The 18,200-nt window shown below is 36.9% G+C and overlaps 3 protein-coding genes across 6 annotated transcripts in view; 1 reads left to right on the top strand and 2 right to left on the bottom strand.

The window, feature by feature from the left end:
• The window catches only part of Mat89ba (nucleolar protein 6 Mat89Ba), a 43,419-nt gene that overhangs the window by 3,029 nt on the left and 22,190 nt on the right, over window positions 1–18,200 (bottom strand). Inside the window, exons 1-4 of one of the 2 annotated variants that reach the window (XM_076819441.1) lie at window positions 1,457–1,640; window positions 908–1,348; window positions 372–840; window positions 8–289 (exon numbers count right to left, since the gene is read on the bottom strand). In XM_076819441.1, coding sequence (XP_076675556.1) covers window positions 8–289; window positions 372–840; window positions 908–1,348; window positions 1,457–1,486 — 1,222 coding nt within the window. In that variant the 5' untranslated portion in view covers window positions 1,487–1,640. Of the gene's footprint in view, window positions 1–7; window positions 290–371; window positions 841–907; window positions 1,349–1,456; window positions 1,641–18,200 lie in introns of those variants that run through there. The other variant, XM_076819442.1, reaches the window with a different exon arrangement.
• LOC143372844 (uncharacterized) lies at window positions 2,352–10,858 on the bottom strand. 3 transcript variants are annotated; one of them, XM_076819440.1, is made up of 15 exons: window positions 10,170–10,858; window positions 9,917–10,070; window positions 8,734–9,362; window positions 8,473–8,649; window positions 8,037–8,398; window positions 7,686–7,952; window positions 7,249–7,611; window positions 6,927–7,167; window positions 6,635–6,843; window positions 6,425–6,563; window positions 6,092–6,348; window positions 5,862–6,027; window positions 5,613–5,785; window positions 5,465–5,516; window positions 2,352–4,711 (listed from the first exon to the last, which is right to left on the bottom strand). In XM_076819440.1, exons 1-14 carry the CDS (start codon window positions 10,674–10,676, stop codon window positions 5,498–5,500), a joined length of 3,663 nt encoding a protein of 1,220 aa, XP_076675555.1. In that variant the 5' UTR covers window positions 10,677–10,858; the 3' UTR covers window positions 2,352–4,711; window positions 5,465–5,497. The 3 variants fall into 3 exon arrangements, with proteins under 3 accessions (XP_076675555.1, XP_076675554.1, XP_076675553.1); XM_076819439.1 differs by lacking the exon at window positions 5,465–5,516 and having other exon boundaries at window positions 6,635–6,825; XM_076819438.1 differs by lacking the exon at window positions 5,465–5,516 and having other exon boundaries at window positions 10,170–10,857.
• On the top strand, window positions 11,213–16,094 carry Rtf1 (RNA polymerase-associated protein Rtf1). The gene is made up of 7 exons (XM_076819455.1): window positions 11,213–11,376; window positions 11,727–11,985; window positions 12,077–12,481; window positions 12,565–12,805; window positions 12,873–13,599; window positions 13,689–13,956; window positions 14,054–16,094. The coding sequence occupies exons 1-7, from the start codon at window positions 11,296–11,298 to the stop codon at window positions 14,158–14,160; spliced, it is 2,088 nt and encodes a 695-aa protein (XP_076675570.1). The 5' UTR covers window positions 11,213–11,295; the 3' UTR covers window positions 14,161–16,094.

Raw genomic sequence — 18,200 nt, forward strand, 5'->3', positions numbered from 1 at the left:
ACCTTACCTAAATAACTCCATACATTCCTGACTATTTGATAACTGCTCATAAATGTATTCAGCTTCTTAATGCATAATAAGTATAAAACAAACATCGTTATAACGTATCCATTAAAAGATTCAAAACCTTTCGTCAAATCACGCTGTGCCAACCATATTTTCAGTAAAATGATCCCATCTCTCAAGTTTGGATATTCTTTTATTATCTTCAAATTTTCCAAATTTGATCGCGACATTACCAAGTCGCGAAGGATTACAGAATTGTAATGTGGCGTCGGCGGTAAATCTTCTGTAAGTATAATTCTATTTAAAAAAAAAGTAATATAATTGTGAAAGGAAAAAGAAACAGACCATCCAAAAGTGTTCTGTACCATTTTCTGCGTTCGTGAGAAACCATCCAGGTCTAATGCTATTCTTCTCTGGTAGAAATCTATTCAGTTTAAAGCTTCCGTCTTCCATCGATACGTGTACCAATACAGTAACTTTTGTGCCTAATTTACCGTTTGGTACAAGCTTCAAAATTGGCCTTAGATTATCTCCAAGAAATTTTTTGTTCTCGGCAATATCGTCAGTGATACTAGATGCTACGTAGGCCAGATACAACGCTTTCTTTTTCATGTACCTATAATTTTGATAGTCCACTTTTTGAAACATTTCAGCAGGCATTTCGATCATTACATCTACAGTGATATTTGGACCAACTGCAGCATCGTACGCGTAAGATCCTACGACGGCGATATTTGACGGTTTAAGAAATTTAAATGTGCCTTTTGTTTCTTCTGGCACATTAGGCATTGGAACGATCACGTTCAGTTTCTTTCCTAATGCTGTATCTGAAAGCTAAGATCATAATTTGAAATATACATTATTCCAATATATTACAATGTTCTTGGATAAAACTACAAACCTGGAACTCCTCTGTTTCATTAATCGATTGTATAGTATTCTCTAATTTTTGAAACCAACTATCAAATAGGCGTTTGTATTTATCTTTAATTTGAATTTCACTTAACATCTCTTCTATCTGTAGCCTGAACAAGTTGGAGTGAAATAGATTCTCCGTCTCCCTGAGTTGATTTAGCTCTTCAACGGTGGGAGGTTTATACAAATCGCTCTTTAACTTTTTCCTTTTATTTGGCATAATATTTGTAGTATCTTCGGTAACTTTTCTCCTCTTTTTATCGGGTATCACCGTCTCTTCTTTCATTTCCACCACATTTTTCCTCTTTTTATTCGATATCACCTTCTCTTCCTCTTCTTCATCTTCATCCTCATCAACGTCATTACCAGAAAGGTAATCGCTTTCAGGTGTCGAATCATCAGGATTCATAAAATTATTCATATTCGCCTATAATCATACAAATACACAATTTATAACTTAATCACACTGGATGCATAAATGCTTAAGGTTATATCGGTATTGTAAAACTTCTATTTCCCATTAAACTCAACGTACCTTATACGGTTTTCTCACTTTCATCTTCATCTTTCAATTTACCAATTAAACTTACTTAAATTCTTTAATACGTCTGTAAACATTCAGTTAAAACGTGTAATAGACAATATCAACATGCGACAGTCCCGGTCAGTCTCGGTAGCCACGTGCTCGACTTTCGCACGCGCGCTGTTCAACGCCAATCAACGCTGATCCGAGTCCCGCGTCGCATTTAACGTTAGCGCCATCAAGGATCTCATATTATTGCGCATACTCAAATCGGTGTGGTGTTATTATGCCTCTCTTTCAAACTAATAATAGATAAGTTTATTCATTAAGGTAAGGATACGCGTTAAACCATTATCCATAATATTTGCGGGGAAGTAAATTCACAAAAGTCTTTTTTATGAAGAGAACAGATACATTACTCTTCTGTCATTTATTTATCATACCCTTATCAAACATGTCAAGGTGTTTTACAACATATTGTAAAACGATACTGATTACTATTCATTTTGCATCGCAGGCAACATGTATACGATGAAAATAAATCACGCACACTCTAGAAATCATCATACAAAACCATTAACAATCGGATCGAACTTATTACGTCTGTCGCTAGGCGTTGCAGATAGAAAAATATATATTGCGCTTCCTATATTGGATCACCAAAGTTGCCTGTGGGCGTTCGCGCCAAAATGTGTTGGAAAAGTCGTATGATATATCGCATTTAATAAAGCAATGTAACTTGTCTATTGAAACTGGTAAAATGTTAAACATCACGCGTGTAAATGACTTTTATAATTGTATACAGAAATGTATAACATGATACCGCCATTGCAAAAGAGATGACTTTTTGTAATAATTTCATTTCACCGGTTATCTTTTACTATTACAAAAACAATGAATCGTTTCGTTAAATTTCGAATTATTTGTGATTATATCGTATCGAAAAAGTAACGAAAATAACCGATCATTGAATAATAAATGGTAGCCATATTATTTTTGCTTTTGCATGTAAAGCAGGACGATGGAAGAGCGATTATCAATTTCACGTAAACGATATAATATGTAATAATAGTTTTGCAATCACAATAATCTTCACAATGGAAGCCCATTTTGATTGGAAGGGCGAACACGAAATGAATATACCCATATTAAAACAAGATGCAGCAACGCTATGCACATGCATCGTTATAAATATCTTTAACATGACATTAGAAATCTGTATAGTATAAACGTATTCTCTTATAACGTAAAACTTATTTCGCACCATTTGCAGAATTATTCGCGCACGGAGAAGGCTTTATAGCCCTCCACGCGCAAACGTGAAATTTATCGAGCTAAACTAATTTATAGTCCATTAACGTTTAAATGTTAAAGCTAATAAGAAATTATATCTGTATTCATTACGAATTAATTAACGTTCTATGACTGAATGGAAAGGTGGGATATGGAAAACTAAATTAAACAAAATTTACAATTAGCACCTCCTTAGGTTATTTAAAACGGAAGATACAGAAAGCAAAGTGCATTTTCATAGTAATAATAATAAATGTGCAGAACATACAATTCTTCGTGGTGAAGTTTCTCGAAATAAACTTTTAATAAAATACGTTACAATTTCATTGACCAATATTTTTTTTTATACGTATCGTACGATATGCCGCGTTCTTTTTTTACTGCATAACTTTTAACAAAATGATATGCAATTCTTCAATTTCCAAAGTGTTACCAAGTATAATAGTAACATTTTTCAGAGGATCATTCGTCTTCAGAATTACAGACGAAATAAATATAACATTTATTTAAAAAATTATGCAATAAAACTGGAATATGTTTGAATAGAACCAGAAAAAGCACGTACAAATAATTGATCTGCCTGAATTTCGTAGAATTTGAAGTGATCAATAAATTTGTAATAGGGTAACAAGCAGCGCAACCAAACGATATAAACCTTTGAACAAGTACATATTAAGTTTTTTTCTTTGCAATCATGCATTATATAATAAGCTTAGTATTGTATCTAAATTATGCAGATCAATATCGGTCTATTGATCACCTTAAATCTCATCGAGCAAGCAAGATAGATTCCCGTTTGTATAATCAATTGAAAAACTCCTAATATTTACATAATTTGCAGCGAACGGAAAGATGTACAATTGGTCAATAATAAAATATAATATTTTAATACGTACTAACATCTTAAAGCATAGTATGATCACAATAACTATTAAATTATTGGATGTGAAAAGTAATTACAATAATTCATTGCACATCTCAAGTGCAAGTAGCATTGCTTCCTTGCGTACATCAATGATTATATCGAAATGCAGAGAGCTCATATACAAGTTAATGATGTATGGGAATCTTTCCTAATTTATTATCAAGCAATATGTATAGGTCTGCATTTATTACAAACTAACAAATTTTTGGTACTGTTATCAATATATATACATATATATATATTGATATTAATGCTATTGTATAAAGAAACGGTAAAGTTTGATTGAAGTAAATTAGAGAGCACGCGATACTCTATAGACTTTTATAAATCACTGTAACGAGTAATGCGATGAATAATAGCGCTATGTACTTTGAGAAACTATAACGCGAAGATGTCGATGCCTCTATACCACTATATGATTGGTCCAATCGCAATTAAACCAATAACACACGATTCTGTGTATTTAGTATTCACTACGTTTAGGCCCTAACATTGGAACTATGATCGATCGTTTCTTTACCACAAGTTTTGGAGGACTCTGGCGCCTTCATTTCCTATTTACAGGGCATTTGATACTAGACACAACACATTGTAATATGCAGTATCGGAATTCAGATCGTGAGAAATAAAGGAATTAACATACGAAAACATCTGCTTACTAATATTACAAAGGTATGCATCAATTTTGTTGAACAGTGATACTTGAACTTAAAACAGTACTGACAGCCATATAGATCTATAGTTTCTTAATGTTAAAAGTTGCAAAAAATAGAATCTTTTAATATAGAAAAGATTTTTTAACACTCTTCTCCATTTAATATAATTTTAAATGTATAGAACTATTTATAGAGCAATTCTGTAAGAACCAAGTTCCTTATCCTTTATGTACATTTAATCACTATAGTTGATTCATTCATTCAATATCATCGACAGCTTGATCTTGTTAATAAAGAGCAGTTTCGTCCGCGGATATAGCCAACTCTTCGTCGCTCCAATCGCTAACTCCGAATCCTGATGAGCCATGGAAACTGCGTGATCTTGCAACATGACTAAAACCAAAGCGAATAATATTTTTCTTAGGCTACAACTATAAAGAAAGAACCATTTATTAAATCAAACTTATCGCAATGTTTCAGAATGTTAGAACTTTGGATCTATACGCTATAAGAGGTCTGTAGAAACTTTAGTAACTTCGTTCATTAAATTTCTATAATAATCTCTAAGTGAACAGCTTGAGAAATATTCTTTTATTTACATTAATCGTGAATTGTTAAATAAATTTTTCGAACTTGTGCAAAAACAGAAACACTTTAATATGCTTGGTTCTTTCTTGAATCATGCAAACAAAATCAATGGATAGACGAGGCTTAAAAAATGAATGTAGCTGTGTATCACAATAATAAGCCACAACAAACTAGGCTGAAGTTTCTGCTTTACACGTTTATAAAGAAGTGTGTATATTACGAGTAAACAGTTTTAGAGCTGAATCCGCTAAAACATAATTCAGTTGAAAATTCTTTCATGAACTAAAGAATGAATACGGATATTGAACAGAAAAAGATGAATATATCCAACGTAACTTTCTATATGAAATAGTGACGGATCCACAGTACTCATGGATTTAATAGTGCATTGTAATAAGCAATGAATTAATGTAAACAGTAAATAAAACGAAAAAGCAGCAGCGTTGCAATATGATTTTCTGAAGAGGCCAGAACTAGCAACGACATTAAAAGTTACGTTTATTCGGGGTACCTCTTAAAAAAATCTACATCGCAAAATCAAACAAGTCTGTTTCGTACCACTTGCTTGTATCGATGGTCTCTATCATTAGATTATCGATCGCTATCAGTCCTAACAACACAGTGAAATAATTACTTTTTATATTAATAAGAAATCGGAATGCTTTTACATTATTTCCTGAATCGGCAGATACAAACAGCTGCTTACCTCGGAGAAAGGCTTGAGTTCGCGGTTTTCTTTGCCAAACCTGCTTTCTTTTTCCCTTCCATTGCTGCTTTCATAGGATCATAACTTTTGCGACGCTTCCAATTTTGCATTTCAATTTCCCTTGCATTGGGTGCCATTGATTTTTTGGCTTCTTTTGGCTTTGCTTTGGGTCCCTAATAGTGAAACAAGTTACATTTAAAAATCCGTTTCATGGAAGTTTATATATTCTACGTGGAAAGAAATACGTACAGCGTTTGAAGTTCTGTTCGATCGCATACTAAAGCGCCCAGAATCGGTTCTACTAATGCTTGTAACAGATTCTGACTTCCCCCGAGTATCGTGCGTGACCGATTTACTTTTATTTACATTTGTTGATAGTTTCGTTGGCTGTAGATCTAGTCTTGCTCTGCGTAAGCTGAAAATAAATTCTTAGAACGCGTATCGATAGCATCGGTTAGTTTGATATTGCAAGCTTTTACCTAAATGCTCTGTTATATTTGGTGTTTGAGATAGTAGTCTGTGTGTTAGGCTGGCGATCGTCACTACTCTCCGTATCGCTAGGCTGGTGCAAGCTTTTTGATATATTTTTATGTAGGCTATGACTAGTGTCTTCGTCACTTTCATTATCTGAATCCACTAAAGGTGAACGACAGACTGTAATTCGAGCCGACATAGCTGTTACAACATTCTGCGTTGCTTGTAAATAATAAGATGTTTCGAGATCACTGTCGCTTTCCTGCTTATCAAAAGTTTAACAATTATTTATGATAATGGCATGCTTTCTTTTGAGAAGAATCCGTGTATATATCTACCAATTGTGGACTACACGGTGGAGGTACTTGATTATCGTTCTGAGCAAAGTTTAATTCGTTGTCAGACCATTCATTGGCTAATGAAAGAGCGCCCCCGGTTCCATGAAAACTTGCTGACCGTAATACAGAATTATCGTGGCTGGAAACACATTAATAACTTCAAAGGTTAATTTAACTGTTTCCAATGCTACTTCGTAAATGAATACTTACTTTCCCGAACTATCTTCCGTGCTGTGATGTTTCTTCGAGTTATCAACTAATTTCTTCCTGCCCTCGGCAGCTGCTTTCATTGGATCATAACTCTTTCTCCTTTTCCAATTTTGAAACTCTACTTCCTTCGATGTTAATGTGGAATTACTTCTGCCAGACTTCTGATCCTTATTTCCTTTCTGATTGGGCCGCTGTGTAATAGGAGCATACTAAAAGTATTACGATGTATCATGAATTAGGAAATACCATGATACATATCAGCAATTAGTCCGCAGGTATCAAAGTCACTTACATGAGATGATTTTGGCGCTCTCATGCTAATTCTAGTACTGTCGGCCCTTGATATAGATACAGCCCTGGGTTTTATAGGCTCAGACTTTTTTAAGGGTTCTTTGCTATGCGTATTCGCGTTACTTGCGCGACTTCGATGATAACTTTGTTTACTTGCGGGTGCTGTCTTTACTTCACTTTGAGCTCTTCTGCGTCTTTCCTCGGGAGTTGTATTTGGCGTTGTATCAGATTCACAGTTCAATCTATGCATATCGTAAAACATAATATTAAACAAACAATAGAATGCGAACTACCTCTGGCGTACTGTCTATTTTTATAAGTACCTAGCTCTTCTTATACTAAAAGCTCGATTTAATTTAATCCCAGAAGACATCGCGGCTCCCGATGATTTCAGCTGCTGTTCACCGGTTTCGCTGCTGCTATCAGACGCGACAAGGCATCTCCCTCCCGGAGATGTTCTGTCGATGTCACTACTGTTAAAGCTACTCCGGCGAGATGAATGACTTTGAGACTTCACGTTTCTAATATTTGCGTTGCTGCACGATCTTTGGATGTTTAGATTACGTTGGAGATTCGGACTATTCTGCAGGACACTGTTCGTTTTCGCCAGTGTCTCTTTGCTATTAAAGCTAATGCTTCCTTCATCGTAACTTGCAGTGCTATTGGATTTTCTTAGCATGTACGGACTTGAAAAAAATGAATGCATTTAGTAATATATATATTTATATATGATATTCTTGGCTTCTCCTCACATGCATACCTGTTTTCGACACAAGTAAAGTACCCAATATTTTTAGCTTGCGGAGAAGATTTTGCCAAATGCTTAGTCCTTTCCAACACTGGCGAATTAACGATCTTTGTAACTGCCTTACGAGCTACAATTGGACTGTTGGTTAATTTCGGAGTGGATGGTCTTAAGCGACTGAAAACAGGACTATTTGTATATTTAGCTTCATCGTCTTGATAATACTTCACGCTACTTCTCCTGGACGTATTCGATTCAGTTGTATCGGATGTATATTCTCTCCTGCATCATGAGAAATTGAATATTTCGGTATTTAGAACCACAATAGCTTGCATTACACACGTTCATAAAAATCGCTTTTCTTACCTGTCCAAGGAACTACTTCGTCTTCCTAAATGAAGCGAAGCCATATCTTTGGACGGACTACTGGGCTCAGCGCTTGCGTCTTCAGTCTTCGATTTGTTTGAACTCAAATACTTACGAATACTTCTCCTATTCTCGCTGGTGTTAATCCTTCTAAAAAGAGATTCAGATAAGCTTCCCCGTCTTGCCAAAGTACCGTGTACGGGCGTTCGTTGCGAACTATGCGGAGGCGTATGATAACTGTTACTGGTATCGTCATCCGACTCTCCACCAGAATCAATGAGTATTTGTTGGTTCGACATTAAACCAATTCTTTCTTTTATGCGCAAGTACGATTCTGCATCTAAGCTGCTGTCACTTTGTTCCTAGAAATGTTCATTGTCATATAAGTCTGATAAACACGCGTGATAGCATTACACCGATCACGAGTCTTTCGTACATTGCGGCCGCGAGCCAGTCTTTGAGATCTAGTATGAATAGGAGACGGTATCTTGGAAGGACTTAGTGGGGGAGTACGCCCGGTTGGCCCACCGATCGCCGGTGGAAGAGAATTGTGTTCCGCTACTTGAGTAGCCCATTCCGATATCCAGGTGTTGTTGTCCCTTGAAACACACATCTTCGAAACAAACATATTTCAACTGTTAATAAAGGGAGATTATTATGCACCACATAATAAAGACGTAATGTACAATTAGTTTACCTTAAAGCTATGAATACATGATTCGTTGTTTTCATCTTCAGTTAAAACACCAACGCTGAATACTTTGTCGATATCCATCCTTGCCTTCTCTTCATCGGTATAATCTTTGTGTACCGTATATGTACCCGCCTCGCTAACCGCGCCATCCGACCCTCCATCGACATTACTAACATTAAAAGTATCTATGTCGGTGTCAGCCGGTTCGTCCGGATTTACTTCCACCATGTAACTAACTCTAGACAAATTGTGTTCTTTCGTATTAATATTTTTATTCCTAGCGTAATTGATGTTGGACACTTTATCAGAGGTATTATCAGACGAATGTCCGTAATCATCTTCCGGGTCAATGTTTTTTGTGTATAATTTCTCACCGCCATCGTCGTCATAATTATTTGTTTGAATTCGACTTAAATCGTTTATAGTAGCAGACTTCTGGGGCACCCAGTAAGATGCGTGCGTCCTTTCTGTATAACCGAGTTCTAAAGAGAGATTCTTATGCGGACGTTTACTTTGCTTCGCCTGCTCGAAAGATCTAGTCATAGAATCCTGTTTATTCTGGAAATTTGATACTTTCACAGCAGAGGCAGATTTTTTTACACCTTGAGATGGTTTAGAAAATACTTTTGAACCTAAAAGGGTGGAAAATTAGCCAGAATTATAAAATATACGAAATACCATAATGAAATAGTAAAATATTTAATAAAGATAGTTGAACAATCTTCCAATCTAATTTAGCAAATTTAATTTTAAAGTTTTAATGTCAATTTGATATTAAAATCATTAATGTCGGCAGCCTACATACTGTGAGCGTATCGAAGTGCTTGAGAGGAATATTAAAAAGCATAGTAAAGGTGACTTCATCATGACTCATACTTTACAGATATAGTCTTCCATTATACAGAATTTGTTCTTCAAAAGGAAGTAGTCTTCGATGGTTACAAAAGAATCAAGGATTATTTCGAGCATTGCAAGTTAAATATATTACAGAAAATTGTTAACTTGTGCTAAAAGTTAGAAGTGTCTTACTAGTGAATGTTAAGAAGGGTCCTTACGAAAAAAAATTAATTTCCCATCTGTGTAACAAATGCATCCCATGTTAAAGAATATAATAGTCAAAAGCCAACTATTTAGTTTAAAAAAAAAACCATAATATCTACATCCAGAAATAAACAAGTAATATTACTTAATTGTTTCAGCTTCTCCGATAACTGATCCGTTTTCCTTTTCGTGTCATCCTCGCTACTAAAGTACCCCTCGGAATGTGTACTAGAAACCTTTTGCTTCTGAGTTAAATTGGAAGAGAACGACGTGCCACTTTTCTTGGAATTTATTTCTACCTGAAAAGTTCATCCGACTCTTAGCACATTCCCTTTAAATGATACATAAAATCCACTGAATTCTACGTACTCCCATTTGAAACAAATAAAGATATCTACCTTGGACATAGAAAGATTTCGTTTATGTCTGGCATTGTATCTTTCGAATAAATTTTGATACTTGGTCGTATCCATTTCCTTGTTGCCAAAGTCAATTGTAAAAGCTAATGGAGCTTGAGATACACAGCCATCAGTGGAGTTTTCTGGCGTTACCTCTGATCGTTGGATGTTGCTGTCATTTTTGGAAACTTTCCTGATGTTTGACGATTCCTTTCCTTTCTCTTTACTTGGGATACATTCCTCTTCTTTCTCATTGTTCGATAACCGATTATCGTCCAGACTCTTCGCGTAAATGTCAGGATCTTCGAGTCGCCTGTATATAACGGTGCGGCCGCATTTCTCGCTACCGATCGTTTTATTCCCGAGAGGTAAAAATTGATCCCCGAGATCCCGGATGTTTTCGTCGTCGTTTCGAATGTCATCATTAAATTGCATCGAATTGCTCGCCAAAAGCTGAGTGTCAACCTCTTTGGATGTGTTCTTTTCTACTTCCATATTCACAGCCATTGAGCATTCTAATTTTAAACATCCGTAATTAGAATGCTCAGGATCTCTACGACACTACTACCTATTACAATTAATTCGTAAATGCCACTCCTATAATTACATCTCACTGCTAGACGACAACGTCATACAAAATCCAATATAGTAGAAAATTTCTCTGACACATCGACATAGGTGCGTCTAACGTACGCCATTGACGGCAAAAAGTGTCAACATTCAACATCCACGGTTGCCAATGCGCGAAGGAGAATGTCTCTGTTCCGGGAACCCGACACCCGCGAAATCGTCGCGCAAATTAGAACGAGAATTCGTTAATTATGACAGAGAAACGGAATATCGCGATGCCAGCGTCTTCTGTATCGCTTACTGCCGATTCATATGCGGAATAATCGTATATAACGGGACGTAAAGTGAATAGTTGAAGTTTAAAACTAGGTTGATGAAACCGGAATGGCGCGCGGTACCGCTACTGTGTCGGCGTTGATGTTTAACGTCTTGGGTTCTACGCGGTCGTCGCGGACGCGGTCTTCCTAGTTTATTGTATATCTTGCATGACGTTAGATTTGTCTTTGTTAGGAGGGCGTGCAATTTCCACGATCTCCGTGTGCAAACTTTCGTGACGATGCCAAAGAGAAAGAATCAGGCCCTTATAGATTCTGATAGTAGCGGCAGTGCGTCGGAAAGTGGTTCGGATTTGGATAATGTAAATGATATAACCTTACCATAAAAATCTCATGTTGTATACCCTTCTGCTTTCCGTTTTTTCCCACTCGTTTTTCACGCTTTGAAAATCGAGTGAGCTAATTTCGATAATAATGCTGCATTTATCGAATCGTACCGCGTGGAACGATGTACGCGCGAAGATTATTTTACATAACCTGTTCACGCTGCTAGATGATGCACGTTTAAGTTTCCAATGCTTCACACATGTATACTTCATTTCTGAGAGTAGTCGTTCCAAGTTCGAATACGCGGGAAACTATGAAACATTTATGTTTGTGACAATCTTGTTTGGCTTGTTGTATGTTTTGATAAATTTCTTCTTCGCGTTAGGACTTATTATCACTTGCTAAGAAGAAGAAAGGCAAGACTCAGGATGACTCCCAATCGAACGAAGACAATGGAACTGCTAGAAAGGACAGCAAACATGATTCAGATACATCAGATTCGGACGATGATTGGGGTACAAAGGCTGGTAAAAATAAGAAAAAGAAAGTGCCAACTAAACGAAATAAACGAAAGATGACAAAGTCTAGCAGCGAGGAAAGCGCCAGTGAAAAGGAACCCGAAAAGGTCTCTGAACCAGAAGAAGGTAATTGTTTGCGCTAAAATGCAAAATCAATATGGAAACGCTATATGTACTTTGCAATCCTACGAAGCTAAGAAATAATTTGTATTTGCAGGCGAGGTTTCAGATTCGGATGCCAGCGTTTCTGATTTCAGCCAAGAAGAATTTAATGATGGCTACGATGATAAGTTAATGGGGGATGCCGAAGATCAGGCGAGGCTTGCTCAAATGACGGAAAAAGAACGCGAACAGGAAATCTTTAAACGCATCGAACAGCGTGAAATCATGAAAACAAGATTCGAGATCGAGAAGAAATTGAGAATGGCAAGGAAGCAAGAAATGAAAAAGCAGAAAGAATCAAGGAAGAAAGAGAAGAGCGCCGAAGAAAGGAAAGTCGATAGAGCACCGGATCCTAAAGAACGTAGCAAAGATCGTAAGAAGACAATAGAGGAGAAGCAAGATAAGAAATTCCATGCAATGTCTCTCCTGAAGGCCAGAAGAGAAGAGAAAAAAGAAAGAGGTAAAGTATCAAAGAAATTGTACTCTCACATTTTCATTTACAGATTATTCATCTTCATAAATACGTTATACCCCTTTTATCAGAGGAGAAAGAGAAACAGAGGATAGAGCAACAGCAACAACAATCAAAAGACATCGAAGAGGAAGAATTAGAAGATGATCATAAAGGAGGTGCAAATAAAACAAAGCTTAAAGCATCTGATATCTATTCCGATGATAGTGGCTCATCGGACAGTGGTGAAGATGAAGAAACTGCAAAGCCATCGTCTCATCGCAGATCGTCTTCGAGTGACAGCAGGGACTCAGATTCCGACAATGATAAGAAGTGAGTGCCTATTATTTTTTCAATAAAAAATGGCAATTCGGTAATAATCAAATGTACATCTTTCCAGATCCGTCACTAGTAATAAGACCAAACCCAAGAAACCAGTATACGTCAGTAACAAGGAGGATCTCAATAAAATTAGATTATCTCGCCATAAAATGGAGAGATTCGTGCATCTACCTTTCTTTGATAGAGTAGTACAAGGTTGTTTCGTTAGGATTGGCATTGGAAACAACAATGGGAAACCTGTCTACAGAGTAGCTGAAATTAGTGGTGTCTGCGAAACCGGAAAGATTTATCAGCTTGGCGGGACGAGGACGAACAAAGGGTTGAAGCTAAGGCACGGAGCACAGGAACGCGTGTTTAGATTAGAGTTCGTATCAAATCAAGAATTCACCGAATCCGAGTTTTTCAAATGGAAGGAAACCTGCGCTTTGCAAGGGATATCCATGCCTACGTTCGAAGAAGTTGAGCATAAACTAAAAGACATTAAAGAAGCGTTGGTGTACGAGTTCAAGGAGGAAGATATAGAGAAGATAGTGCGAGAGAAGGAAAGGTTCAAACAAAATCCATACAATTATGCAATGAAAAAGGCGCAGCTTATGCGGGAAAGGGACGCAGCTAATTGTAGAGGGGACGATGAAACCGCTACTCGATTGAATCAAGAATTGGGCGAGCTTGAAGAACGAGCTTCTGAACTTGATAAAATGCGCACTGCAACGATATCTAGCATATCTTACATTAATGACCGTAACCGGAAAAAGAATGTCGAAGAGGCGGAGAAAGCTATTATGGTAATTTAATAATACGGATTTCACGGTATTCTAAAGGTATTGCAATTGATTATTTTTATACAATTTAATATGTATGTTTCATATCGCAGGAAGAGATTAAAGCTAATAAAGGTAAAAAGGTAGATGATCCATTTACCAGACGAAGCACAAAACCAAGAATGGTTTACAAACCAGAGGATGAGGAAGTCACATCTACCGCTCCAGCGAATGAGAAAGCAACTCCCCAACAAGCTGATGCAGTAGCGGCGAATAATGAAAAAGAAAATGGACAAGAAACAAAGAAGAAACAAAGCACTGAAGATCTATTTAACGCTCACGATTTTGATATCACAATAGATTTGGAAGTACCAATTCCGAGTAAGTCTTGTAGAAAAAGCATCAGTATTCAATCTTTTCTAACATCTATGCGTTACAAAGTATATGGGACGTAATGTATCTTCTTTTTTTTTTACAGACAATCCCGTCAGTGTATTGCCGAAGCCAATTAGTAATATTAAAGATACAGGACCTCGGCGATCACTGAACTTAGAAGATTATAAGAAAAAACGAGGGCTCATCTAACGTTCTGTTAGCTTGAATAATCAGGAAAATATTGCAAGGCTAAGTTGCAAACATTATCGTGTAGTTACGAAGACACATATTAGTCCTTGAACAAATCTGGTTAATTGCAAAAGCAAGAAAAAAATCTTGTAACAATTGACTGAGAAACTAGCTTATGTATAGTTCTCATATAAAAATAGTTTTTTTTTTCTTCTAATAAATGATGACTCTTTTTAGAGAAGATATAGGTGGTTCCTACCATATAGTTGTATCCACAAGATCATAATTACTGCATTCTGTACAAAGGAATGTAATTTCAATGTTCTTTAAAAGATTTTTTGTTCTTCAAAAAACGCCGTTAAGGAGTACTTAAGGAAAAAGTATTACGATTTGAATTATTTATGAACTTTGTAATTGCATTTGTCTTTCTGCTTCAGTAATGTGGTTTTCTACCTTTTATCAGAGGTACATTTACATTTTCATCCTCCATCATCAAGATAATAAACTTATATCGCAAAAAGTATTTATTTCTCAACGGAAATTGATGTCGAGTAGATGATTTCATTAACAACAATGGATATAGACCATAAATATACTAATCATGATTTACGTACGTTGCTACGCGACACTTTCCCGTGTTCCGTATGTTAATTGCCAATAAAGTGGCCGCCACATGACAAAAAAGAAAAGGAAAAAAAGCAAAGGCTATAGAAATTTGAATTGTGCGACGATATTAGTTATTAGAATGCTAATGTCTCATTGCTTCGTGCGAAAAAATTGTAAGAACATTGTACCTATCGATATTTTTTTATTCGTCTGCAGTGTTTCACAAGCGTCGCATACACTGCAAACTACCGCCAATATAATTTGGCCATTGAAGCTTCGAAGTATGTTTCCCAAGCGAAAATTTGTACATACTCCCTAAACAATTCAAATAATTTAAATGGCTAAATTCTTATAGATATATTACTGTATGAAACAATGACAAACACGATATTTTTAGATCTATCCGATAATTATTGTTAAGTTCACTCTGTAGCAAGTTGAATAGATATTTAATAATTATATTGTGGTAATATGATTTTTACTAATATCTAAAGAGAATTAGGTATTCTTTTCTGTGTACTGTATCCGTGTACTAGATCGTTCTTTTTATTATGTGATCATAAATATGATATCTTGAATAAATAGAATTTTATACTCTAAAATAAAAGGATATGGATTTCTTTATACTTATACGAAGTTAATTTAGGTGATCTAACGACGGCAAAATAAACAAGTAAATATTTATTGGATAATATAGAATTTCAGTGTGAAATTTGATTTATCCAAGATGTCGATACTTATTAGATACGATAATTTATAAATATAATCGATGCTTACTCATATATTTATACAAAATACTAATTAGAATATATTCTCAGAATGAAGCATGTATTCGCTATTATCTACAAATTTGCCAAAATTGTACATATATGTATTTAGACGGTATATCATTAAAAAGTTGTAGAGAAATTCATATTTTTATTTACGCAATAGGAATCTTAACGTTATATTTTTTAGGAAATACGAGCTTCATTGGTTTGAATTCTATAAAAATACGTTATTTTTCTCGTTAATCGTTCCTTGTACTTCTTAATGTATAGTTCGTTAGACGACTGTAACATTGTTCACTATTTTAGTTGTATCGCGTATAGAGCAGCAATCTGACTATTAATTTTATTTAAAGAATGTATAAGAAAGCAAGTAGTTATATGGAAAAATAATCTTTGAATGTATTAGATATACTTTTAAGCTGTATAAGTGATAACAGTATTACAATGACATTCTACGTGTACTCCACAACACTTTGAACTCAACATTTTACTGTATCTCGTATTTCATGCCTATACCAAATTGTCTTTAATCATATTTTGTCATATTCGAGGTAAAATATATTTATGCGAATATTTCAATGTGATTTATAAATTCTTCGATTCTATAATACTGGAAAAGCTAAAGTACATCAATGATAGATGGTTCCTCTACCCTTCAGCATCGACTTAAATCTCATTCCTAACTGAATAAGATAGAAATCCTTAAATGGTGCAAGTAGAAAGGAAAGTATGCGCGTCAGAGATATTTTAAATCATTTACCGATAGTGTTCTCGTAATTACCATCCATCCAATATTGTGCTATCACAGTTCCGTGTGTTTTAAAACTGTCAACTAAGTGCGCGTCGTGCGCACGCAAAATATGCAGCATGCGCACGGAACAACGCGCGACGTCTGTATGCGGTCGCTTGCATGCCGCTGCCCATATAAGGTAATTTCCCCACGTCCTTTGCGATGATTGGCTAGCATGACCGGCAGGTCGCATCGATGATTAATTCCCGTAAATTACATATCATTGCTGATGAAATCGATTCAAAAACCGTTCCAACTTATCAAACATCTCACTTATCAACCTCATCCTTAAGGTAATCCATAAGGAAATTGTATTCTAGCCGAAATTGAAAGTATTACAAACGGCCGGCATGACCGCGTCGCACAACGCTTGCGCACTGCAACCGATGCTATCGGCTTGGAAATAAAATTCACGCTGACGCAAACTAAATCCATCAGTTTACCGTGAAAAAGAACGAGACTGCCGCGATGCGCGATTAGTTAACGATAGTTTTTCGTGAAATACGCATATAAATTGAATCGCGGAGTTCTCGTTAGGCACGGACCGGCCAATCAAGGCAGAGTTAATCAGAAGTGCGCGCGCGCAGGCGTAGGGATACAGGATTCGCAGAAAGCTAGCTGAGAGGGAGCCTCCCTTCCCGTTCGTTCTGTTCGCTTGTTCGTTCGTTCGTAAGCCGCGACCCCCGCGACTGGACACTGCGCCTATTCAGTTCCACCAGAACCGAGGCTCCCGTGAAAGTGTAGGTTAAAAGTGCTTGTTTACGTGATTCTTCTCACCGGCTGCGGCATCACGAAATGGTAAATATCATACTGTGCATGTATCCGCCCTCCGAAAAATGTCAACGAACCTCTGGGAACCGGTACGGAATGGGACGGGTTACTTTGTGGTTATGGCCGAAGCAGACGCGCCGGTCGCCATTTCTGTCCCGGCAATACGCCGCGAGAACGATCGCTTTCTACTTTCGCCAAACTGATCCATCGATTTCCTTATTCCGAACCGTATTATTTGGGATCGTCTGTGTTCATTGATTTTCATGCTCTTTTAGCAACGAACCGAGGAGAGAACTTCTCAGCACTGCTCGCACGTAGGCGCACTTTTACGTGCCAATCGCGGTTCCTTTGCTTCCAGGAAGCGGGTGATTCATTCCCAGTTTCGCGATACGACAGCCAGAGACTGGAGAGAACAACTGTGATCGGAGACGGGAGATAAAAATTCGCTCCGTCGTCGAACAGTTGAAGCTCCCCTGTTGTGTTGTAACTTATCGCGTCGCATGGCAATCATCTCTGTGAATTCTCTCTCCCAGTGTCGTGGTATTTAATTACACAAGGATCGAAACGGGTCCTTCGTTTCTTGCATAGGGGAGCAACGCCCCCCCCCCCTCTCCCTGATCGTAATACTTTCGACAATTAATCATCTTATTTCTTCGTATCGCATGTGTATAGCTCAGTGCTGACTGTTCAATTCAATTCGCACTTCACAATCTGCTATCGCGAAAACAGAAATAAGCGCAGCGAACTCTTCTCGCACGATTTTTCTTACCGGTCGAGCGAATTAAGGAAATCCTGTCCCCTTTTGTTCCATATATTTGACGTTAATCTCGTTGCACACTGCGAAATACGTTCAAGTACTGTTATCGTTGTGCAATTTTGTCGTGAGCTCAAGCATTCCCTCGAATTTGAGTCGTAATTGCCAAAAATTTACATAACGGACGTAAGTCACGCCAGATCGAAACTGCCTTCCAATCTTCGCGCAAGATGTCGAAATATTGAACTTTATTATCGATCGCACACTGCCCCCATTCCGATATAAATTTTATCTCTTCGAATACCATTTTACCTCATCACCACCTTTAACCGCCTACCCCTCGCCTACCCCCAACAAAAAAGGAAACGTC

Source organism: Andrena cerasifolii, chromosome 9 (genome assembly GCF_050908995.1).
Source record: "Andrena cerasifolii isolate SP2316 chromosome 9, iyAndCera1_principal, whole genome shotgun sequence".
Taxonomy (NCBI): Eukaryota; Metazoa; Arthropoda; class Insecta; order Hymenoptera; family Andrenidae; genus Andrena; species Andrena cerasifolii.